General features: G+C 37.1%; 2 protein-coding genes across 6 annotated transcripts in view; one reads left to right on the top strand and one right to left on the bottom strand.

Annotated features, from left to right (window-relative positions):
- The window catches only part of LOC132109747 (netrin receptor UNC5A-like), a 196,021-nt gene extending 178,505 nt beyond the window's left edge, over positions 1–17,516 (top strand). For all 4 annotated transcript variants that reach the window (XM_059516068.1, XM_059516070.1, XM_059516069.1 and 1 more), the window contains 4 exons: positions 9,147–9,296; positions 12,277–12,441; positions 13,934–14,112; positions 15,632–17,516. In XM_059516068.1, the coding sequence (XP_059372051.1) occupies positions 9,147–9,296; positions 12,277–12,441; positions 13,934–14,112; positions 15,632–15,797 (660 nt within the window). In that variant the 3' untranslated portion in view covers positions 15,798–17,516. The remainder of the gene's footprint in view (positions 1–9,146; positions 9,297–12,276; positions 12,442–13,933; positions 14,113–15,631) is intronic.
- Positions 17,517–20,044: 2,528 nt separating this feature from the next.
- The window catches only part of LOC132109749 (PDZ and LIM domain protein 7), a 35,555-nt gene continuing 28,858 nt past the window's right edge, over positions 20,045–26,741 (bottom strand). Inside the window, exons 8-11 of one of the 2 annotated variants that reach the window (XM_059516073.1) lie at positions 25,704–25,884; positions 23,754–23,874; positions 21,962–22,077; positions 20,045–20,797 (exon numbers count right to left, since the gene is read on the bottom strand). In XM_059516073.1, coding sequence (XP_059372056.1) covers positions 20,711–20,797; positions 21,962–22,077; positions 23,754–23,874; positions 25,704–25,884 — 505 coding nt within the window. In that variant the 3' untranslated portion in view covers positions 20,045–20,710. The remainder of the gene's footprint in view (positions 20,798–21,961; positions 22,078–23,753; positions 23,875–25,703; positions 25,885–26,741) is intronic. The other variant, XM_059516072.1, reaches the window with a different exon arrangement.

Genomic DNA, 26,741 nt, shown 5'->3' with positions numbered 1-26,741 from the left:
TGAGTTGCTTTGGATAACAGAATTTGCTAAATGAATTAATGTAAAGAAAAATTCTAGTTTGCTCCAATTGTAACTATAAAGTCATTAAAATTTTATTAGAATCAGAAAGTTCACACTACTCTGTCAGGAATCTCTAGATTCTATCCAGGGGGATAGCTTCTACCTCAGTCTGACATAATGACAATTATTCACATGGCACATCTGATTGGTTAATATCCATGTCAGCAGCCAATGAGTTTGCTGCTCAACATTCAAGTACTCGGTTAGTGCTTGCTGTAGCAGATCGCTTACAAATATTGGTAGTCGCGGGTCGCAGTTTTTTTGGGCTTGTTTCTAAAGTGTAGTTGCTTATTTGGGCTTGTTCACAGCTCCATAATAAGTTATCAAGCAGATATTTTCTATATGTTATTTAAACGTGTTCTAGCCTGTTCTCTCTCTCCCTCCCTTTTCCCCATACACACAGGAGACAGCTGAATTTTTTCCCACCCTCATCCTGCTTCTTATTGGCTCTGACCCAGATGGCAATGAGTACTAGCCAATCAGAGTCAGAGCAGGGCAATCTGTTTTTTTTTTTTTTTCTGGTTAGTAAAACGTTGTCAGTGAGTGACGTAAACTTTAAATAAATGCACGCGAGTTGCCACTGATGGACTGTAGGAGAGTTTTTGTTATGCAATAATAAAGAATTTGTGAATTCAGGATGATTTATTTGTGTGTGCAAATTTTAATTATAAGATGTTTACTGTGTATATAATGTACTCGGTACATCAGTCTATATTTGATATCCCATCAGTTTTATAATGTTAAATAATGTTAAACGGTGGTTTAACTGTGTGTGCAGTTTTGTAAAACTGCGCACAGTTTACCAATCTGTCCACATGGATGTAAATTGACAATCTGTACCCACAGTTTAAAATCTGTCCCTACGGATTGTAAAACCGTGCACACAGTTTATTTTTTTCCCCATCCCGGAACCTAGGGGGGCTCCGTAGAAAAAGTCGCTTGTTTTGGGCTTGTTTTCACAGGCCTGGTTGCTTATTTGTCTCTTGAGATCTGGCAACACTGCTGTTCGCGCGCGAAGTTGCTGAGGCGATTAACCGCTCAATGTAGGACCGTAACCTTGAACACATCGCTAACGTTGTTAGTACTAAGTGGCTGATCATAAAGATTGCTTGATCGCTGTATTTTTAGTTTCTTGTGCAAGACGCGGGTGCAACAGCAAAACAAGTCCGTCAAGCACAAAAAAAAAAACTTTATTGTAGCCGACTACTTCTGTATGTTTGAGATGTCACATTTTCACGAAGTTTGACAGGCTGAAATGTGCAGTTATTATCTTGTTTTTTTTACAAAACATTGCTAATAATATTATCATCCATGTGGAGAGACATTTCCACACAATGTAGAGAATACCACGACAACACACAAGCTCACGCACGCATACACAGACAGACACACACGATTTAATCTTTAATATGAATTAGTTTGTCTGAATATTTCATAGTTTTTACTTGTATTCTTTTAAGTTGCATTTATTTTTTTTTATTTTTTTTGTTCAATCTCAAACCATTATTTATTTTTATTATTAAGATGTCTGCACAAGAGTTAACTAATCTGTGCAAAAAATTAAACTTGATGAAATTAAATGTCTTGCTTTGGTATTCACCGGAAATGTTCTGTTTGCTCTGCTAAACTATAATTACTAATATAATAATATAATATAATTACTAAAACGGAAACTAAAACTAAATAAAATAAAATAAAATAAAAACTATATAGAAATGTGTTTGCAAAATAAAAAATAAACTAAAACTATTAAAAAAAACATTGATAAAACTAACTAAAACTAAAATGAAATTTAAAACAAATTAAAATAAACTGCAAAACTATCATAACCTTGTGACAAACATAAGGTTAACTGCAAGGTAGTTGGCTTGCACTCCAGCTTGACACTATTGAAAGAGACAAAAATGTCCATGAATAGTAATTACACAGAATAAGGCAGTCTGTCAAAACAGAACAAAACGAAATAAAACCATTAAAATATCAAGTAAATAAATATTGTGATACTTGGTGCCACAGTGACACTCTTGTCCCAAAAATTATTTCTATATCACGATACTCAATATGTTGTCCCACGGCGAGTAATTTTTCCCTGTTGCACCTACACAAAATTTGAGGGTTCCCCCACCTGCCAAATCCCACTTTAACCACTGGACATAAGAATAGTGTAATTGGAATTTGCTACTTTGGCAAATCTGAAGCAATGATTTATGAAAATCCTCATACAGGAATCATGAACAACTGGAAAACTCATGAACAAATCATGTTAAATCATAGCACATTCTATGCTCTGTCGCATGGGTCGTTATATTGGATATCAGCTTGACTGCTGTTATTGATAAGTTGTTTTTATTTATTTTTTTACTGCCACACAGATGCAAGAATGCTTGTAAAGCAATGTGTTTGCAGTCTTGCAATGCATTGGCCAAGCATTTGTGAACTCATGTAGAGTATGTTTGTGGTCTAACAGGTGTTTCACCCCCCGAGAACCACATCTGAGTCCCTGATTGACTTTCCTTCAAAGATGTAAGGCTGATTTATTGTGATGGAATTATTATGCTAATTGTTGCTGATAACAGAAGAGGATTTTGAAATTAGCATAGCATTAGAAGCGTCTTTCGTGACAAAGATGCATTGTTATTTTTTCATGCATCTTTCTCCACCATCATCTTGGGTGAATATTAATTGCGTTTTGATTGCCGCAGGGCTACTACATTACTTCGAGAAACAGTAATGCACCACAAATGAAAGGGATACCGCTATTATTTTTAGTGGTTGTCTCTCAGAACTTACTACACTATACAAATACTTTTTCTCCTTTTCGATTTCTTTCCTATTCATTCTTTCTTTCTCAGTCATAAGCTTTGCTTATGCCTAAAACAACAGAAATATTTAATCTCCCAATTAAGCCACATTAAAACAATGTAATTGTCTTTAATCACGAGTATGACATTTGGGAGTCAGTGACATTTCAGCAGAGATGCTTTCAATATTTTTGTGAGTCTTATGGGACCAATTAGATAAATATTTAATGTACTGTACAGCTGTCTGTTTCAGAACTGCTTCCACTGCTGGTTTTACTGTAACTGGACACATCATAGCCACTGCCCTTCCTAAAGCGCAACTACAGAACTTGTGAGAGACACTTCCTTTGATGTGGTTAATTATTGTGCTTACTCACCTGCATGACCTCCAAATATAAACCTGACCTTATTAGACCATGCTGACCTTATTTAAATCTTAGTGTTGGACCGCACAAACCACTACACCAGATCTCTGACCCTTACGTTCTTCATGTGATTTCACCATAGCATTTGATCTTTCAACAAAGCAAGATTGTCAGTGTCTGCATACACTGCAGAAAGAGCATTGAGATCCAGATTATAGTGCACTAACATGTTGCAAAAAGGTTTGAAGCACCAGCAGAGAAATGTTTTGGGTTCACTGGTTTATCTGGCTTGTCACCAGGCAGTGGATTGTAAAATATCCTCTCGTTTCAGAGATGAATGAGCAGTGACCTTCGGTGCCGCAAATGTTGTTCGCATTTAATCAAGACCCGTGTGATATTCTCTTCTCCCTCCAGACCTTTCAACCCAGCAGCCAAATGTCTGAGGAGCCACGTCTGGTGTTTCTATCTGCTGACTTGGCTAGAAACAAATAGGGAGAGAGGAGAGCAAGTGTTCTCATATATGACCTTTCGTCTAACGTCTGAGGATAATTTGCATGTACGTGTGTGCACTCACGCTATCAGGGGGAGAAACCAAAAATGGTGCACAGCTTTGATCACTGACGTAACATTTAACGAGACAGTCGTCTTTATCAACCAACGACGCGAGAGAACAAGACAAAACAAAGCCTGTACATTGCTCTGATTTGTCAAATACGTTTCTCTGGAATGCTTGTTTGGAAAGCTACTCGTACATCGCTCTTGTTTTTAGTTTTTAATCAGAGAGAGGAGGCAAGGGAGAGAAATATTTGAGGTGTTGGGTGGGAAAGAGAAAAATAACCTCATTACTAGCTGGAGAAAACTCACAGACATGTCTAGATGATTTACATCGTTGAAATATTTGCCTCCATCATTCAGATCTCTTTTCTGACTTTGCTGACTTGCTCATCAGCTCAGAAAGTGCAAGGTCTGTTTTCTCACAGCTGAGAAGTGGCAGAAGACGCCATGCGGAAATTAGTCAATGTCAGTCACTTTGTTATGCTCTCATATCTTTATGCGCTGTGAGACAGTTGGGATCAAGTTGTAAAACAGACTGAAAGAAAATTCCTATTACTGCAGATCTATACTGTCATTAAAATCAAAGCCTTTTTATTTAGCTCACTGATTTAAGGTGTTGTGTAACAAACTTGTCTCGGTGGTTGTTAATTTATGGCATGCTCATTTTGATTTTATATGGTATGATGGTAATTTCTTGTACCTTATTACTGGCAAGCCGGTGGGGACAAAATGGATAGAGCCCACTCTGCATTCATGTTTAATAGCTTTTTATTTGAATAGCTCTGAGATAGATTTACTAGAAGGAATTTATTAAGGCATTGCTCATACTTAGGGGCTAGGACTTCAACAAACCCGTAGCGATAAGTACTAAACTTAACCTAGCAACTACCCAGAATCCCTTGGAAACCTCACAACAAAATGCAAAAAAAAAAAAACTTTTGACCGCTGTGGTCAATCTTCTGAGCGCTGGCATTAAGTGTTTAATCTTAATGGAAGTTTGGGTCACTGTGAACTTTGTAAACACATTGCCCTTTTGCTTGAATGGTTTTTAAATGTTTAGCTTGTGTGTGTTTTTGGCGGAGGAGCGTTTGTAGCATGTGAGTTGTAGCAGAGCATCTAACCTCTTTCTGTCAAAGACGGCGAGGGGAGATAAACTATAGAAGAGTTTCTTGTATTCCCAAATGGAGTGCAGCAGTAGTCCATCAGAGCCCCTGCTCAGCACACCACATGAGCTGTCCAGGCCTGTGAGGATGAAGGGTTTGTGGGCTCCGGAGGACTGTGGCCATGCTTCCCATAATCCTGTTATCTCTCTCTCTAAAGCTTACCACTCTTCTGACCCGAAGACACCAGTGTTAAGCTGCCTATGTCTCCTCTCCATTCGTTTTTTGTATTATATAGCTCGCTTATTGCTCTCTTTTTCACCCTCTCTTGCGCCAGTTCTTAGTTTTCCAGTGAGCAAGAAAAAGACAGAGGGTGGGCTTCATACTAGTTTTTTAAGTTTTTAAAGAATAGAAAATATTTTTTTTTCCAAGCATTTTATAAGTCATCAACATCTTGTCTTCATCCATGAAAACTTCACACTGTCTCTCCCTTGTACAATGGGGAAAATATTTATTTGATCCCCTGCTTGCCCACTTACAAAGAAATGAATGGTCTGTAATTTTTATGATCGGTTTATTTTAACATGAAAAGACATAATACCAACCCAAAAATCCAGAAAAAAAACACATTATATAAAGGTTAGAAAATGATTTGCATTTCAGTGAGTGAAACAAGTATTTGATCCCCAAGTTCAACATGTCTTATTACTTGAAGAAACCCTTGTTGGCAACGTTTTTTACTCTTTACAGATCCTCTCTAAATCATTAAGTTTTCTTGGCTGTTGTTTGGCAACTCAAAGTTTCAGCTCCCTCCACAGATTTTGTATAGGTTTGAGGTCTGAAGACTTGCAAGGCCACTCCATGACCTTAATGTGCTTCTACTTAAGCCATTCCTTTGTTGCTTTGGCAGTATGTTTCGGGTCATTGTCGTGCTGGAAGACCCATCCATGACCCATTTTCAGTGTTTTGGCTGAGGGAAGGAGGTTCTCATCCAAGATTTTAGTACATGGCCCCGTCCATTTTCCCCTCAATGCGGTGAAGTCTTCCTGTACCCATAGCAGAAAAACAGCCCCAAAGCATAATGCTTCCACCTCTCTGCTTGACTGTAGGGATGGTGTTCTTGGGGTCATAGTCACCATTTCTCTCCCTCCAAACACAGCGAGTCAAATTAATGACAAAGAGCTCAATTTTGGTCTCATCTGACCACAGCACTTTCTCCCAAGCCTTCTCTGGATCATTAAGATGTTCTTTTACAAACTTTAAACGGGCCTGAACATGTGCCTTCTTGAGCAGGGGTCCATTGCAGGCACTGCAGGATTTCAGCCCATTGTGGCATAGTGTGTTACCAGTGGTTTGCTCTGTAACTGTGGTCTCAACTGCCTTAAGACCATTAACAAGCTCCTCCAGTGTAGTTCAGGGCTGATCCCTCACCTTTCTCATAATCATCCTTACCCAATGAGGCAAGATCTTGAATGGAGCTCCAGACCGAGACTGATGGTTGTTTTTATTTCTTCCAATTGCGAATAATCGCACCAACAGTTGTCTTCTTCTCACCAAACTCCTTGCTGATGGTCTTGTAGCCCATTCAAGCCTGGTGTAGATCTACGATATTGTCTCTGACATCCTTTGACAGATCTTTGGTCTTGCTCATGGTGGTGGGAGAGGTTGGAATGGAAGATACAGATTGTGTGGACAGGTGTCTTATATACCTAACAAGCTGACATTAATCAATTATTATTTAAGACTAATTTCTTAAATAAATATTTCCCCCACTGTCTATACTTTAAAAGACTCTTTATAAAAATACAGTGTTGACCAGTTTCTGCCAAAATGATGTAGTTTCTAAAGTTCTTGTCAAGGGTGTCATGCACTTATTTTTTGAAGGGGAATAAGTGGCAGTTCTGACTACCTTGGTGCCCCACGCAGGCAAGAAAAGACATGACCAAAGAGACAAGAAGATAGAAACAAATCGTAGTTATTTTTTTATGCTAGGGGAGTTCAAATCACAATAATATATTCATCTTACTGTGGTTGTTTGTTTATTATTTTAAACCATATATTGTAATTACAAATAAGTTTAAATAAAAAAGATATATATATATATATATATATATATATATATATATAATTTTATATGAATTTATTATATTGTTGTTGTTGGATCAAAATACTACTGTAAAGCAGATTAATTAATATAGGATCTCTATTTGTATAAAACATATCTATATATAGATATATAGATATTTGTAAAAAAAAATATCTATATTGTATGGTATATATTGTAAAAGTGTATTTTGCATGCAAATAAATGACTTTTCATTGAAAGAAGTCATTTTGGATTGTTTTAATGAAATTCTGTGACAATTTATTAACAAGACAATGGGGTGTAAACAGGGCCAATATTCACTCAGCCTGAGACATATGTTGAAAGCAAACACACAAATGGCAAGCTCAGTTCTTGGCTGAGATGCAGCAGCGGCGGGCCAAGACTGACATGTTTCTGCTCATCATTTCGAACTGGCCTTGTTAATATATGTAGGGTGGACAGGCTGGACTGTGTCTGCATTGGTATGCATGCTCTTAGTTATTAATGATGGGATAATTGGCGTGCTCTTCTTTGTCTCCCATTACTAGGCAGCTAGATGTGCTGATAGGTCAGAATCAGGATCAAAGTCCATAAGCAGCAATTTGCAATGCTAATTTCCTCCCATAGAGTGATTGTATTTAAGAGAACAACGTAAAAAGTTGATGCTTGAGGCCTAAATAAATTGTCTTTTGTCGTGAAAGAGAGATTATATTCCTATTCTAAATGGAGTGCGCTTAGTCATTGACTGACATAAGACCTAATGGCAAGAGATAAATCTTGACCTCTAACCTATTCAGTTCTCTTAAAATTCACCTCAGAGGTTGGGCTGAAGAATCATGAAAGATGTCAACGTCTCTATCTTTGCTGTGCTAATGGAGAAAGACTGTAGCTTGACTTTCCGACTCTGATAGTAAAAATGTTTAAAACTTCTTTCATTATCTCCCATGAAACCACATGTGGTCTTTAAAAAGATAAAAGGGTCTTTTATACCAGAGGCCAGAAACAAAACTCATGTGTAGAATTTTTAGTTTTAGCTTAGTTTGTTTTAATAAAGATACTTTGTTCTGGCCTCATTCTAAGACATGACGTATTGTGACATGCAACAAATTTATAACAAATTTAAGTTTTACATAGATTATTGTGTATAGATTATATTGTGTAGTTTAGTTTAGTTTAGTTTCTTCAAGTTAGAAATGGTCTCCTTGTAAGAAACAGTGGGAAGCTCACTTGCTTTTTAAACTGTGGGTAAGCGGATAATATGGTACTTTTACAGCAGGTATTGCAAGTGAATAATTAACAGGTTCTATACCATTTTAATTGAAACCTGGCCTGCCAATACTTGGCAAAGAGTGCAGAAAATTGAATCGTCCATGTGCAGATAAAAATCACCGAGATTCTCCATCTTAATTAGAGGCGCTCTCAAACACCATTCATGTGCATCCACATTCACACAGAAAAGAATCAAACATATGGTAATTACAGCACCCCCACCTCTCTCCTCCATTTGTTGTCTATTCGTTCAAGTAGCTTTCTTTTATAAACACCGCAGCCTGCTTCTCGGGAATGCTTCACCTGTTTCATTTTACTTTAGTCCTTACCTTTGTGCTGTTGTTTTGTTAGCAAGTTTGAATGTTATGAAAGATTGCCGTCCTGATTGGGAAGGTCTGCCAGTCCTCTAACCTCGGTGTCCAATTCATCATGTTGTTTGAGCTGTAGTTCTTCTGTGCGAGCTGAGGTCTTTGATGGGAGTCTTTCAGCTTTCAGAGCCCTCTGCTCTGCGCACTCCTTTAGCATGAGAGATGTGCCCTGAAAAAGAATTGATAGATCAGCCAGGATGTGCGTGGATATTATTACCTAATTCCAGATGGCCGTTCTGATGGCAACAAATGGCCTTGCCGTACTAACCCCACTGAGACGAAAACATTAGACGTGCGAGTACAAATTTATCCTGGCACAGCCACAGAAATGAAATTAAGTGGATCTTTGATGCACGAACAATGAGCGCTTGACGAATAGCTCAGCTCGAACCTTCATTACCCCAGCACCCTTGGATTTGGAGTGCATTCGCCAGAGTTGCCGTGACCTTGGCATGACATTAAAGCAGCATAGGGGAAATGGAACCTGGTTACTAGGGCCGTGGCCTGCCTGACTGACTGTGCTGTGCTGTGTTGCTCCACAGGAGGTGATGCAGATGGAAAGACAGCTGGGAGGTCGACTGATTGACGAGCCTCACGTCCTGCTCTTCAAAGACAGCTACCATAACCTGCGCCTCTCAATTCACGACATGCCCCAGGCACACTGGAGGAGCAAACTACTCGCCGGCTATCAGGTGGGTTTCTATAAAACACCTTCTCTCTTGCAGCAGCACTTCTTTTATTAATGGTGTTTGCTACAGTGAGCTCCTCTATTGCTATCGCTAATACTTGGTATTATCGGTTTTCCAAAACCCATAACCTCAAATATTAAATGTATTAAACATTAAATATAAAAAAAGGCCTGGAAGATGATAAATGTACTTTCAGAAAAAAAGGTACTAATGATTTCACTGGAGTGAAACCCTTTCAAAATGTACACACCTTTTTACAAAAAGTACATATTAGTACCTACATATAAGTGGGCTTTTCTATTCGAAATAGTTAAAGGTGGATTAGGCAGATTACGAATGCACTACTAGTGTCACCAGAAATATAAATATAAAGCATGTTTTCAAATCACCTTTGCAATTAACCCTTTCACGCATTATAGTTTAACTTACCTGTTGAGAACAAAATTCTTCATATCAATTGAAACTAAAAACATTTAATCTGATCAAATGTCTGACTAATTGGGTGCAATGATTGGATGAACATTTTATGGCCCTGAGCATTTCACAGAAGATATAAACATATGCATATACATATTCATATACATATACATATATACACATATATAGACCACTTTATTGCTGTCAAACCTTTCAGAATCAGAAGAGCTTTATTAATAGGAATTTGACTTATATTTCATATACATATAAATATACACAGTATATTTCAGCCAGTATAACAAAAATGTTTCTGGAAAATTACCTACATTTATTTCTTTAATCATTATAAACCCAGGGAAAGCTGAATCCAGGGATATCTTGCTTAATAATACACATTGTTCATAATTTCCTCGGGGTTCAAATTTTATCATGTACTATAAATGGGTTTTCTGTCACCATTTAACAAATTTTGCCTCATGACTGTTTATACAATGTACAGTTTTCTGTGACAGTCTAAAGCATGTGAACCTGAGGCACGTGATTGGCTGTCTGTTGCTAAGCATCTAGTCATAGCATTCTGACACCACACCGTTTCACACTGTACATGTTTGGCACCACAGTGTAGGGTTAACAGCGCAAAAGCAGTGCTAAGCCTGTTCTGGATGGTAAATTATAATACCTTTTGAAAGAGTACAACAATGACAGCTTTTGTAACTTTTTTACTGAGAGTGTAGGAAATAAATTCATATTTAGAGAAGCAATCACTCAAAATCCTAGCAACGACAAAACTATCGGCTAACAGCCATGCAGAACAATTTAGCAACCCTAGCAACCGCCCAAATTGTTCTAACATTGTGACAAAAAGTCGAGGGTAAAGTAGCTGCAAAATTGCTCCCTCTGTTTGAAATTGTTTGCCTCTATAACGTGTACTGTGGATGTTATATTTGTCTTTTTGATCTTTGTTGTCAAAGTCTTTTCTAAGCGTAATTGAAGGAGTTAGAGTTAGCTAGTCTAGTTATTTTTTCTTGGGGCAATTTTGAAGGGCTGTGCGCTGTGGCTGCTCCGAGCTTTCTAACAGGGTGTGTGATCTGGAATGTCCTCCGGATTGCTGTAATTGGAAATTTCTTTGGTATCGCCTCATTAGAGTATTTCTGAACGTGCGGGAATGCTAAAGAAGCCCATTATAGAGTGAATTGGCGAGCAGGGACCCTAGAACGTCTGCTCTTAATAACATGCACGGCCTTGGCTACGAGTTAACAGCTTCTTGGGTAAAGAAGGACTGAGAGCGGTGCAGTTTTCTCATACGCAGTCTTCCTCACCCACCCTGCCCATCTCAGGACTCTTTCCCACTGGAGGAGATTAAATATAGACCAATATGTAAATGCTCAAGGATGCAACACCTGATTTTTCTCGTATTTCCCTTACTGGACCATGTGTGCTGGGCCTCAGAGGACCGTCTCTGGATTCTGGAGGAATCTTGGCGTAAAAAGCTCCTCCGAGGATTTGTAGATGCCAGCTAACAGTGTTACAGCACAAATGTGCATAGAGGAAACATTTTCTCACCTGAACGTCCCCTGTTTTTTAGATAAGTATGTTGCTTGGCTGTTTTTTTCAGTCTGTGTAACAGCTCCCCCATTGGAGTAAACTGAGGTACTGCATATTCAACAACGTGCGCTTATCTTTGTTTTTTTGTGTCACTCTCCACAATTAATTAGACTGTATGAGATGAGAGCATGTTATAAAGCTAAATAATTAATCTAATCAGACTGTCATGCTGAACGTGTTGTATTTGATGGACTAAATGTATTGTTTTAATAAGTGTTCTTATTTTATTTGACTGTGGATATGTAGTCATATCTGCTCTATCTACTGAATTGTGCTCGTTCATAAATTAAATCCAAATCCCCGGTTGTGAACAATAAGCTTTTTAGGATGTTCTACTCTTGTTAGAGACAAAGAAATGATTTTGCTTCTTCATTTGAAAATGTTGCCGACAATAGATTTAGAAGAGCTTTCATAGACTCGTACCGGCAGCCCCAGCATCATAAATCATCAGGTGTTGGAGTTTTTCTTTGTCTGTGTCTCTTACTGACCATCAAATTAAGCTGGATCTATTGTTTGCAAGTGGTGAACTTTTAATGAAAAGGAAGCGGTGTATTATCTACCAAGTGACAGAATTCTTCTCTGTAGTTTATTTGTGTCACATGCAAAGTTTGCCAAAATGAGGAAACTTTTGGATAATTTATGTGTTCAAAAATTTAACTGCATTCTCATACGGCACTGAAATGTGGAAATGCATATATATTTAACTCTATATTTGTAGACTTTGCATTGTCTTTGTTGATTGTGAGGGAAAAATAGATTCTAAATAAAAGAAATGGGAAGGAAATTATAAATAGTTTGAAAGTGTGTTACTCTGAAATACACTGCCACAGTCTAAAAAAAAAAAGACTCATATTTTTTATTTTATTGCTGGTTGAAACAATCAGTTCTGACTAGAGTAGATTTCAGAGGTGATTTGTTATGGACAGCAACAGTTCAGTGTGACATGTCTTTGGTCCTTTAGGAGATCCCGTTCTATCACATCTGGAGCGGCTCTCAGCGGACCCTGCACTGCACCTTCACACTGGAGAGACAGAGCCTGAGCACCTGTGATCTCACCTGCACGCTGTGTGTGTGGCAGGTCGAAGGAGAAGGACAAAGCATCACCCTGGACTTCAACATCTCGAAGGTAACTGAGACCATCTGTAGTATGATATCCCTGTAAACAGTAGAGATTACTATTATTAAAGCTCCCTCACGAGATGCCCCTTCAATGAGAATTGGAATTGAAATGATTTGATGTTGTATTATGAGTTTCTTACGCCTAAGATTCTTTTTTGACATCCTCCAAAACCTAGGTCAGATGGACTTGGAACAGAATAGAATATATACTATTTTTTTTATGTTGAAAATGTAACTAAATTGAATAGACTTGATACTTTGGTCTGCAAATATGCATGTAACATATGCACATACAGTTGTGTTCATAAGTTTAAATAGCCCTTGCAGAATGTGCAAAATGTTAATAATTGAAACAAAATAGGGATCATGAAAATTGCATGTTATTTTTTATTTAGTACTGTCCTGAATAAGTTATTTCACATAACAGATGTTTACATATACATACCCCACAAGACAAAATAACCTAAAAATAACCTCATTCAAAGGTTTACACACCCTTGAATCTTAATATACGTGAAATTTCCAGGTTGATCCACAACTGTTTCTATATTTTGTTATAGTTGTTCATGTTTTCCAGCATCTTCTGTATATTTGAAGCCTTTCCAGCAGTGACTGTATGATTTTAAAATCCATCTTTAAACTCTCAGGGCAATTGATGGACTCGTGCATAACAAATTCAAATTAGATTTTGAATATGAACAAAAGGGTGAAAACGTACTGATGCTCAAGAAGGCCACACAATGCATTAAGACATGGGGGTGTAAACATTTTTAATTGGATGATCAGAGTAAATTGTAATTTATGTCTTCTGGGAAACATGCAAGTATTTATGTAGCTTCTGATGTCAAATACTAAATGAAAAAAATATATGAAAATAAGAAGAATTTATACATCATCCTGTTCAAAAGTTTACAAAAGTGAACTGAATGTGAACTAAATTGAAATGTAGTCTACACATGCATATTTTAAATATTTCTCCAAAAAAAAAAAAGTTTGTCACATACTAATAACTGTTTTGCAAAGGATTTTTCTTCAAACAATTTGATTTTGAATTTAAATCATAATAAGAATTTATATTGATTTTGGAATTTAAATTCCACTTCAATTTAAATTAGTTAATTTAAAATCTAAATGCGCACACAAAAATGTATTTGCCGCCTACTTTTTAAATATTCTCCAAAATCGACCTCAGCTATCTTGGATGTATTCATTCATTCATTTATTTCAGTATAGACTTGGTACTGTGGTCCACATGCAGAATGTTTATGAATTACAGTCAGAATTTGGAATTTAATGTGAACCAAATGTGAATGTGATTCATCTTTTAACCATTTCTCATAAACCTTTTGAATTCAGTTCAATTTAGTTCTCACATTCTACAAAATATTTTTCCAAACATATTCACATGCAATTGCAGATCTTCTCCACAGATCTTCAGATTAAAGTCTCTGTGCAGTTGGAATGATTAGCATATGAGGTTAAAATGTTCTTGACTCCAGGACATCAGACCACTGGACTCTGATTTCCTGTTAATGGACAACTGCACCCCTGCCCTGGCTGGTCCGAGCGCATTCCAGATCCCTTACCTCATCCGACAGAAGATCTGCAGCAGTCTGGACACCCCCTGTCCCAATGGAGCAGACTGGAGACTACTGGCCCAGAGACTGAAGCTTGACAGGTAAGATCTCTCAGTGCTAGAAGTTATTATCTCTTCAGTCTGGAATGGATCCTTTTTAACAAAATCTCAGGATTCTTCTTGTGGGTTGTGAAAACTGTTGTTTTTCAGAGTGCTGATATCTGGAGCAGAGCGGTTCTGTGCGGTTCTCCACTTGCATATTAAATATAGACTTCCACAGGAAATTACAAGGCAGTGATTTAATTACTGTCCCATTGAACTTCCTCCATGTAATGGAACACAATGGGCAGACTTCATTTGTCCAATAATGTTTACTTGCTCCAATTAATTACAATTTGACGTGTTGTGGTGTGTGTTCAATTAGCACACTAGCCCAAAACGATCAATTTTAATTTACTTAGTTAAGGAAAAGCACAGAATCCACACAGATGGAAATGTTCTCCTTTTTTTTATTGAAAATACTGTCCTCATAAAATGTTTTAAGACTTTAAAGCAGCGCTACTAGTGAATACAACCCAGAGTGTAAACCTTTTCTCACTGAGAACAGAGAGCATGTAGAAAACAAAACTTAAAGCCCCAGGCATTTGAGGTACAGAAAAAGGCCGTTATATCGAACAATCCACTTCAGCTTCCTTCGGGAGATGCATCTCGCAACATCTAATACGCTGCAAAAAGGGGTTGCTTTGTTCTTATTGATCAGCTTTGATCCGAAAGGTTCAGCCTGGTCAGTAGAAAAGGTCACATGCAACCTGGGTTTTACCCTTTTAGAGGACTGAGACCCACAGTAGATAAATCATCAAATGAAAATGCAGGGCTGCTTTAGTTCAGGAGTTCACAAAAGGGTGTAAAGCACGTGTTCGGAAGAACTGAGCGTTCGTGCATTGGTTTAGAATATTGGAATGGATAATACTGTTTTATATTCCTCCGTGGAACAACTATGTCCAGCTAATGTGTCTCCCTGGGCCAACATGCATGGATTTTCTACTCTCGCTTTGAATGGAGTGACAGAGAGGTTGATGTATTGGTTTACAATGCAAGATAAGCTTCTTGATGTTTTATTTTATTTCAGGGAGTAATAACTTATGACTCTCCTGCAATCCTGATTTACTTCTCACAATGAAACAAACCATGCATTGTGAAGCATATTCATTGCATTTCTTAAATATAACAGAAGGCAATAGCTGAGTGAATCTCACTGAAAATGTCCAGATCATATTTCACCTTAAAATAAAAAACATGTTGTATGTGTGATTTGCATAAAGACAATGAGAATATTTATTTATTGGTGTTTATTTTGTATATTCCATTTAGTGCAACAAATGCTAGCATGCCAATCTAATATTAACTTCAACCAAAGCTAAAGATTCTGAAATGTATGAAGGAAAATTAAATGTAAAACTTGAGACTCTGTAATATGTTTTTCTAGTTTTTAAATATAATAATATGCATATGTCATGATGCTTAAAAGTCAGACATAAACTGCAAGACTTTTTAATATGATATAAGACTCTGTCTGTCCAGACTGCAATGGGACTGACCATTTCCGTTTTTTCTTCCCCAGGCACATGAGTTTCTTTGCATCCAAAGCGAGCCCCACATCAGTGATTCTGGACTTATGGGAGACCCAGCACTTCCACAGCGGTAATCTCAATCAGCTCGCCGCTGTGATGGCTGAGATTGGGAAGCAGGAGGCCATGATATTCCTGGTGTCAGACGGGGAGTGCTGACACATTAAAACTCTGAGTGATGGGGTGGGGGAAGGACGCGACCCTCTGCCCGCCCCACCATAGATGAGAAACAAATCAAAGAACAGGGTTTACCCAACTATATGAGGCCACTTCCCCAGTGAATAGGGAATAAAAGAAAAACAAAGAAAAAAATAAATAAAACAAGACCAGGCTCAGGAGGAACCTGGCAGGGCTTTTAGATGTACTGTGACTGAGATAAATGCCCCTTTCTCAGAACAAAAATCCATTTGTTTTGAAAATAATGGTGTATAGAAATTCCCAGATTCTGTGATTCTGGTCCTGCCCTCAATCACTGACCAATATGTACTTTCTAACCACATTTGTGTTAGGCACATTGATATATTAATATCAGACTGGAAACTAAAACGAATCGGTTTGAACGATATCAAGCGGAAAACGTACGCTATGTAGGCAAGGTGAATATTTAGCGAACTTATTCAGATTTGTGACATGCATTTTGTAAATGTGTACCATTTAGCAATATGCAAACCCACATATCGATGACAATTTCCTTTGGCCGACACGGTTCTTACCTCACAAAGCATTTAAAATTTTAGAGCATTTGCTAAATTTCAGGTCGAAAACATGAAGTAAAGCGTTTTTGGTGAGAGCCATCACTTGTTCCTCTGCCCCTGTGCACTTAACGTGTGTGTTCATGAAGCCATAACGTCCAAAATTCACCTCAATGCAATGATACATGTTTTGATCCGGGTGGATAATCAGTAAATAAGCACAGCTTAGCTGCTGAAGAGATGGGTGATCAGGGACCTCAAAATGTTTTCCTAGCTGTTTTAAAGAACATTGGAGAATTTTGAGAATAGGGTTCAGAAGTTCTGCAAAGCATTTTTCCACGGCCGTCTTATGTCAATGGAACCCTTTCGAGACTAGAATTCTCATCCGAGTCCATAGAATCCCTCGTTTATGAAGGAGAAAATAAAAATAAAGAAGTTCCCCGTTGGAAAGGTTTTCTTCTTTTATAAACAGAAAATGCAATACTACCAAATGTTTCATTGCTATTCTCCTTCATATTTAATGAGTCTACGTTTCTCTGAAAGCCATTTTGGCTTCAGGGCAGATTCTTAGTTATAGGAGAAAGAATATTTTCATCACCCCCCAAAAAGAAAATGTTCCATCCAAGAAAACTTCATCGACACTCAGCAGCTGTCGTATTTTTCTAAATTCCTCCATCACACATGTGCTTTGTTTCTGCATAACTGTCACACCATGTAGAACGGCAACACGCCATGAATGTGCATTACACAGTTTGAAGATTGTCAGATTATTTTTTTTTTTTCGTGTGTGTGTTTGAAATTGAGACTATTTCATTCCAAATGAAGGATGATTTGTGAGTAACTCTGGATCATAAATTGGCCGCTTTCATCTCGACCAGTAATGACGGCCACGTCTGGAGACGATTGGAGGAGTCCTGCACGTTCTCTCCGCAGCAAGTGGAAATACACAGGCCCGTTTCACTCAGCTAACAGAGAACTCAAGTTAAAGGCCAAATTGTGCAGTTTCTTTTCATGCTTTTTTACCATGTTTCACTCTGTGATTTCTGTTAAACAATTAACCAGTCAGCTATTTTCTTTTCTTTGTTTTTAATCTACAAAAGTCATCATTGTCTTGTAGAAAAGTACTTTTCATGTGACGCATTTCTGCGCAACCAAAGTGTATGAGCCATCTGGAGCATTTCTTTCAGATTCTTTTTTTTGGGGAGTACAAGTACCACGTTCCTAAATTCAACATGCATCTTTTTTTCTTTCAAGATCTCATGACTTGTTCATTTTGAGCATTTCACTGGTAAAACGATTTAAATATTTAATACAGCACTTTGTAAAGTAATTGTAAATGATATTTTAATAACAAGCCAAAAAAGACAAGTCAACTGACGTAACATTTGTCAAAGTATAACCTGTGAAGTGTTTGCCTACTGTTCATTGGTTATATAGCACTGAGTTCATTCTTTCTGCAGTGTTTGCGGTTTAGACTGTTTTCGCCATAAGTTTGTACACCGTCGTTTTGTTTCGTCCTGAGGCTGTTGGTTTATGGGTAATTGATCCTCAACACTACGTCATGAGAAAACAGATGCACCAGTAAATAATACTTCTGTCAGAGTATTTAGACAAAGATTTGGTGCAAAAATTGTAAAATTCCTAACACTCAGGTTTACAAACAATTCAGATGAAATGGACACGTCACGCATTTGTGAATATTACTGAGTGCGCAACGGATTTCTCATCGATGTTGTTCTTTTTCACTGACATAAAAATCATGAGCTCACAAAGTCAGCTTTTAACACTGAATAAAGCAGATGCCATGATATTCACTAAAATAACCACCAATCTCTCTTTATGACTGTACATTTTGTCAGCCTCATTCATAGCTGTTCTGTGTAAATGAACGTGTGAGAATGCTCTCTTTCTTTTTTTAACTGAAAACCGTAGAATTGTGTTTCCTGTGAATGTTCAATTCGATTTCTCAATTCAATGTTCCTTGCCTTTCTGCAAGTCAAAATGCTGTATTTATTACATGCCACAGCGCTTATGCAATTGTACAATTGTTTTCTATTATTCTTTTTCTTTTCCTTTTTTTGGTAAAGTTACTTATCATTTTTCTCGTCAATGTAAATTGTCGTCGATGAGTTTGTGGTAATAGAAAGCCCTCTTCTGCAGAAGGCTTTCTGTACTTTTTGGACAATGGTATGGATTTGTGGGTAGAATTTTGGAAATTCGTTTCTAAGTGCTTTCAAGTATTTACTTGGCCTTATGTATATATATCTCTCTATGAAATTTCAGAAAAGGTATGTATAGTAATTGAACCTAAAATGGATGTAAATAAATTATATATTGTTAAAAGAGAGTCGAGTGATTCGTGCTCGCAACATCTACAATATTTCATGACACATTTTACATTTGGATCCAATTAGCAGCCTTGGGAATAACAGTAAGTCAGCACACAACAACATGACTGCAGGTGATTTATTGACTAAATGTCTCTAGCACAATTTCTTTCTAAATGATTTGCGTCATCTGACATAGAAAATCTCTCTATAATATGCACAGCAATACAGCAGATTATCGTTCTGAGTGACACACACAATAGTTAAAGTCTGCAAAGCTATAAAAAAAGGCACTTGATAGTTGATACGTAACACGTCGTCAATACAAAAATAAAAAAAATTAGCTGTTGGCTCAAATATATATAGCTTTCTAAGAGCAGGATATTGGAGTGTTGCATTTCTTCCGATTAGAGTGCAGGAGATAAGGGAATGATGTTCTGGGAAGCATCTGGTACTGTATGTAGTCTCTGAAGAAGAGCCAGTATGTTTGGAAATGCCATAAGATTATGCATATATGAGTGATATCCATAAACAGGATTGCTCAAAACCTTTGGCACACATGCGCTTTGCTCATTAGCTTGCAGAATCCACCAAAATGGCCACAAAGCTTAAAATAACACCGCATATACGAACAACACAAACAGGCTCTAAGTAAATTTGGCCATATAATACTGCAGGATCCATTTGCACTAACGCAGAGCATTTCTATGGTATCACAGGCCTTTCATTAATTAGAACTACCTGTCTGATTAGAACAGATGAATGTGAATGGCGTATTTAGTATTGAAGCCATGAAGAGACCATTGCTTGGGTCAGGATGAAAGGCATGCAATCAGTGCTAATGTATTTCGGTGTAGCTGCCAGGGGCGTTTTATTCCTCTGTGGTTTGCCATTACCTTAAGTACCCTGGCACAGCAAATCAGGCAGAGCAAAAAAGTAGGCTGCACAGCATCTAGAGGATTGAGGGGCCACTTTAAGATCCTGTCTGAGTAGATCACATGCTCAATGCTTTGGCCTACAAAAAGGATTGTATGGAAAGGAATACAACTAGATTGCTTCACTTATTACATGGGGAATGCTTTGTCCTTATTTGTGACAAGATTGGATAGAATTTTAAATGATAAATATGCATCCGAGTGCAGATGAGAAGAGCAAATCTCACAAAAAAAAGTAAAATTTTACAATACAATTTGTGTGTGCATCCGTGCGTGTGTGTGTGTGACAATATTTTAATGCTAATCATTTTATTTTTTTTATTGGTGATATTTTACTATATTTTATTTTTATTTATTTTTATAATATTTTAATATTTTTTTTTAATAATAATTTTACTGTATTAAAATCAGCATACAGGTGGTACAACAAATACTATTATGACAGAAATTATTTTCATATTTATATTTATTTTTGCATTAGAGCTATTTGAATTGCATTTGGAGGGAAAATGTGCTCAGTTGTCAAGGAAATAGTCACACAAAAAAATCATATTCTTACATATGGTTGAGCCATATTTTTTTTATGCAATATAAAATGTGGTGTAATGTTTACATGACATGTTTTGTGAGATTCACTCAGATGCCAAACTGATGAATATCTGAAAAGTGAAATCAAAGTGAGCAGTATAAGAGCATACTGTCTTCTTTGGATTGACAAATACTGCAGGTGTACTTTTGGAGGTGGAGTGGGATGAGGAGGGGCAGCTAAAATACTTCATCCAAATACTTAAAAATCTGGCATCGGTGGTTGTAACAGTTCCCAAGCTGTTTCCAGTTGAATGACTGGCATCGTAACACCGCAAAACTGAGGCCAGTCTGTCGGCTTACTGTAGCAAGCTACCAAATATTCAGGTCTGTGCTTTGCTGAATGACACATACTTAGTAAATGCTGATCGAAGCTGCTGTAACAGCCGGTGAAAGCCAGCGGAGCTACTATATCCATCACTCTGTCAGTCAGCCATATGTTACAGGCTTCAAGTAAAGTACTTGGTCTTGTTTGGCATAGCTATAGACCCCCCAGTCTCCGGTCCGGCCCCTCCTTGACGAACGACGGAGCCTCATACCGGAGAGAAAGCGTGACTTTTACATAGTGGCTTGTCCTTCTTTGAATAGAATGTCTTCCCCTCCAGATTGATTTGACAGATCTGAGGAGATAAAAAAGTAGGATTAAACAGTAGAATAAAACTTTTTCAATCATGACTTTTCTAGCTGTGATTCATCATTTGCTACTTGCTAAAAGCCAATAATATTAGGGGGAGAAATATAAGCATTCCAGAGAGCATCTATAATTGGATACAAGTTTGGAGCGCAGGATGAGCCATTAACTGTTTTATATATTTTTTTCTTTTTTTGAATGAAATGGATACTTTCATTCAGCAAAGAATTAGGGACACTAATGACCTTTGTGTTTTTTATTATATATTTGAAGTGATATTTCCATTTCGAATAAATGCTGTTTTTTTTTATTTCTCTTCATTAAACAATCAGTTTAAAAACAATACGTTTTAAAGTGACACTGAAGACTGGAGTAATGGCTGCTGAAAACTTGGCGTTGTCATCACAGGAATAAATTACATTTTAAAATATGTTAAAATAGAAAACAATATTAGTGTTTTTACTGTATGTTTGATCAAATACATGCAGCCTTAGTGAGGATAAGAGACTTTCAAAAACATAAAAATATATATATATATATATATATATATATATATATATATATTACTATCACAAGCCTTTTGAACGGTAGTGAATGTCTGTATTAATCTGTCATGTGAATATGATTTATGGGGTATATTCAGTGTTATTATCAGTGCATGTCAAAGTGAAAGTAATTGCTATCTGACACAGACTGCTAAGCTCTCAAAGAACCCCCCTTTTTGGAGACAAAGATTAAAGAGGTGAACTTAAATCAGTAGACAGGCGATTAAAAGTACCACACAATTTTGCTATTTATTGTGTTCTTGTGTGCCGCTACGAGGGGCATGAATGAAAATTAATGAAGTGCTTAAATTCCTAAAAAAATTTAATAAATGGCAAGAGCATTTCCAGCATTTCCATAAGAGAAAATTAAACGGATGTCTTAGTTTATCTGGATTATGAACAAGAAAGCAGAATATTCTAAAAGCTGTAAACCACATTCATTAAACACATTAATCCAGAGCATGCAAACATGGCCAATGTATTTGTAATTTTGAAGGGAAATATCTAGGTTCTCAGGGGCTAGAGCACTATTTCTTGATAGCGTTGTGTGGTGCAGAAAGTGCAAGATGGAGTTTCGGGACAGGTCCCAATGCATCAAAATGACTTACGGCACAGACAAAGCAAGTGTCATGCCAGCTGTAGCCCAGTGCCTCAAGGAAACGGTCTCCTGCATCAATCTTGAAGTCACAGCCATGGCATTTGGTACCAAACATCTTTTCATAGTCTGCAGAGAAAAACAAACCAACCAAAAAGGGCCTATTAAGACAGCGAGAAGGAAATGCTTGGTCAGAAATTAAGAGAATGAGAGGAGAAAGAAATGTGTTATCGGAAGGAAAAATAAAGGGATTATATTTTCTCAGCCCTCACATGCTCGGTGTGTGATAACAGACACTGGTCCAGATTCCTACATGGATTGGCCCAGTTTCACCCATTACGGAAAACTTCAAAGAGGCAGGCTTTACGTCCCGTACACAAGGTAAGTAGTTTAGACACATTCCTTTTAAGGTGCTGAGACTGCAGCAATTTTATCAAGACTAGCTCTTCATTTCAAACAGAAACAGCTGCCCATTTGCTGCTGACACAAGACCAAAACTCTTCGAAGTTGGAAAGCACCGGAGCTGCAGTACAAGCCTATTTACATAATAAAGACATGCACTCCCTTCAGATAGCTTAATGTCTGTTTATGTAAGATTAGAGGCCCAACAAATGTGACAATGTGATTAAGTGCACTGCTTAAATTGAAATGAAACTTTTTACCACTCAGGAAACTAAATGAATGAACATGCACAGCTTAACAAGCCAAATTTCATTACTGAATCCAAATCAGTTGAATCTGATCCACAATGTTTCTGAACCCCTTCTCCCACCTGTTCGCTAACCTCTGACTAATTGGTCCTATAAAAGTGTCAAAATATCCTAAATAAAAGAACTGCTGTAAGGGCTGTGGCATAGTGGGTAGCACATAATATCCGATACTTAGAGATGAGGAGCTCATGTTTGCAAAACAGGTTTGAATCTAATGCTTCCTATTCTTCTTCCCAATAATTTCCTTTTCTAAAGCTCACTCGTTCGTTAAATGAAAGTGGCAAAAAGAAAAAAGGAAATAAAACACTGGCAAAACAGGTTTCAATCTAATGTTTCCTACCCCTACCAATAATTTCTTATCATAATTTTCACTAGTCCCACTAGCAAAAATAAAAGATAAAAAATCTAATTAAATTAAAATATTTGCAAAAAAAAAGAAAAAGTTTCCTGCTCTTCCTTTCAATCATTTGCTGTCATAAACATCACTATTCCCATATATAAATAGTGTTATGTTAAGTTTAAGTTTAGAAAAGTTAAGTTAAGTTAAGTTAAGTTAAGTTAAGTTAAGTTAAGTTAAGTTAAGTTAAGTTAAGTGATGTTGGTGCCAATATGCTATGAAAAACGAAATAAATAAAATAAAATAAAATGCATGTTCAAAGCAGTCTTGGAATGTTCTCGAAGCCTTATTAAATTGTATTTTTTATCAATCCTATAAATATAAGTGTCAAATAAGTTAGTAAAAAGTGGACTTTGAGGTGGGGTGCTTATATAGTCAACATTAGTTTGAATCTGTCTTATGATTTTAATCTAATTTGAATGAAAAAAAAAGTGTAAAAAAAAAAAAAAAAGGAAAGAACAGATTGGTTTCATTAAGTGCTTTCTACTAATGGCGTATTTGAAGTAGATTCTCAAGCATAGAAGTTCTCAGCAAAGCTCCTAATCAATGTGCAGGGCCGGTATGGAGCAGGTTTGATGTCTGAAGTGAACTGGCAGCATTTGAATGATTAAACACCACAGGAACCCTTGCTCGGCTCTCAGCAGGGGCTGTCGATAAGATGTGCGGCCGGGCGTGCGAGAGGGGCCGCGGTCGCTCACCTCTCTCGCAGTAGGGCTCTCCCTCCTCCATGTAGAAGGCCTGGTTCCTGATGGGAATTTTGCAGGCAGCACACAGGAAGCATTGTACGTGGTAGGTCATCTTCAGGGCGTGCATGATTTCCTGCGGAGAGGACAGAGGGGTGTGAGCGAGCTGCGCACGCCATCCATGAATTCACACTTTGAAAATCAGTCCACTCTCACTCACACAAACACACTTTACACACTTAATACAATCAGAATCAATATACAGCTGTATGTTTTGAGGTCATTTTGACATACCGTCATATTTTTCTACTATCGTAAAATTACCTTAAATTGTATTCCGTTCTCCAGTTTTTGTATTATATTTAATGTATTATTCCGATTAAGTCCTAGTAACGCTTAATTATAATTTCTGTCAAGCCATTAATAAATATCAAATAATGTTTAACAAATCAATTAATATTAATATTTACAACAGTATACGACACATGAAACAGTTTGCATAGATATGCACACACGTGTGTGTGTATACAAGTTAAATTAAAATATTTGTCCCTTAAAGGCAGGGTAGGTAAAAAAAAAATGTATAAAAAACTTTTTTTCCAAATTTGTTTAAACTTTATTTATATATCAATACATAATTAAAATGTAAGTAATCTGAAAAAGAAAGTATAAAAATCGAGTGACTGTAGACCTCTTACGACTGTTTTAAAGACAGCTCATTATTTCCATTCACTCCACCCCCTCCCTTCTGGGCTCCTTCCAAAGCCTCTACTACGGCTCGCTAAGTAATGTTATGTAAGCTATATTACGCAGCTACGTGTACTAATGACACATGCTTCATGAAAAAAATATGTATGATCAAAATACAAAAAGAAAGATTTACCTGTCCAGCAGAAATAAAGCAATCAAGGAGTCACTTTTCAGCCCCTTGTGTTCCCTCAGTTCTCGCCATCGCTGGAAAGCCACGCTGATATTAACTCGCGTTTTATTTCTTTGTTTATCCAAAGACTTTTTGTTCATTGCCTTTTCTTGTACTGTTACTGTCTTCCTTTTTTTGCCTGGTTTGCCTTCACTAACTGCATAGGCTGGTACTGTGAATTTTGCTTGCTGTTTCTCTGCCATTGTTTTGGTATTCCTAGGATCCGTGCCTGTTGAATTCCTCAAATCAAACGTGCACGCGCAAGTGGGCAGGTCATGTGTGGCAAAAGGGTGGTTTCCATGGTTGCGAGAGAGTGACAGTCGCCTAAGCCAATCCTATGTTTCGTCCCGAAATGGAAATAATGAGCTGTGTTTAATACAGATTAAACGGTCTAGAGTCACTCGATTTTTATACTCTTTTTATCAGAGTACTTACATTTTAATTATGCATTGATATATAAAGAAAGTTTAAACAAATTTGGAAGAAAGTTGTTTATACATGTATTACCTACCCTGCCTTTAAGCTGCATTTATTTGATTAAACAGTAGAATTTTATAGTATTATAACATTTTATGATTACCATTTATATATATTTTATAAATATTTATTTCGGTGATGACAAAGCTGAATTTTCAGAAGCCATTACTCCAGTTTTCAATGTTACATGATAATATGTTGATGCTTAAAACATTTCTTAGTATTATCAATGCTAAAAACATGTGCTGCTTAAAATTGTTGTTAAAACCATAATACATTTTTCAGGGTTCTTTAATGAATGGAAATTTTTTAATTTATCTGTAAAAATGTAAGTCATAAATATCACTTCTAATCAAATGAATTCATTCATGCTTAATAAAATTCTTATTTTCTTTAAAATAATATTACACTAAATTATACTGACCCCAAACTTTGGAACGACAGAGTATCAAAAAGTTATACCAGCATCCTTAATGGTTTTATAAACTTTTCCACTACTCATTTTGAATCAGTCAGTAGAGGAACTGCAGTGTGTATTTGTGTTGCAGAACAGTAGGAAATGCAGTTACCCCAGTTATCTTCTTCTTGCATTTGACACAGTTGGGTGAGTAACGGTTGTCATAGCACTTGGTGCAGTAAATGGATCCTTTTTCCTCAAAGAAGCCCCCCTCATCGAGTACCCTTTTACACTGACAGCACGTGAACTCCTCTGGGTGCCAGGAACGACCAAGCGCCACCACATATCGTCCCCTAGAACACGGACACACAAACACAGCCTTACAACAAAAGCTTTTGCACTGAAGTGAAAGGGTCAGCTGGGGCATCAACAGCTGGGTTTAGCACTCTTAAGTGTTCAATGTGCAAAAGCCATTCTAATGGAAATAGTAGGTCAGACACAGAAACCTACTCCATTCTGTATTGATTCTCCATGGTAGAAAGCCCAAGGACATGGCGCTATTTCTGTGCTCTGCGTATTTTAAGAAATATTGCTGCCTTACAAAGTTTGACACAACCTTTTTATCCCTCCTCATGTTTTCTCTCAGTTTTGTAAGTAATGACATTTAGCGCATAGTCATCATTGATTTGGAGGTATATTGGGCTGTCTGCAGTGGTCAGCTTTGGGATTTTGAAAGGGATAGTTCACCCAAAAATGACTGAAACGATTTGCTGAATCTGTCCTCGTGCAGGCCATATGAGATCTAGATGAAGTCTGGTTCTTCATCGGAACAGATTTGGAGAAATGTAGCATTACATCACTTACTCATCAATGGATCCTCTGCAGTGAATGGGTGCTGTCAGAATGAGAGTCCAAACAGCTGCTAAAACATCCACGAGCAATCCACACAATTCCTGTCCATCAATTACGTCTTTTGAAATGAAAAGCTGTTTGTTACAAACAAATCATTCAAACATGACTAACTGTTTAGGAATGGTTTCAGTCTGTATTTATTTTTCTCCTTATTCGGACAATATGACCTTTTCACTGGAGAGAGCATTATTATAGACAGAAGACTCATATTTTAGTTGGAAGCAATTAAAGTTTAAAAACTTCTGGATGGATTTGTTTCTGACAAATTCACAGCTTTTGAAGGACACGTATATTACAT

This window comes from Carassius carassius, chromosome 29 (assembly GCF_963082965.1).
Source record: "Carassius carassius chromosome 29, fCarCar2.1, whole genome shotgun sequence".
NCBI lineage: Eukaryota > Metazoa > Chordata > Actinopteri > Cypriniformes > Cyprinidae > Carassius > Carassius carassius.
The sequence above is the reverse complement of the archived record's forward strand: the minus strand, read 5'-3'. Positions and strand labels throughout refer to the sequence as shown.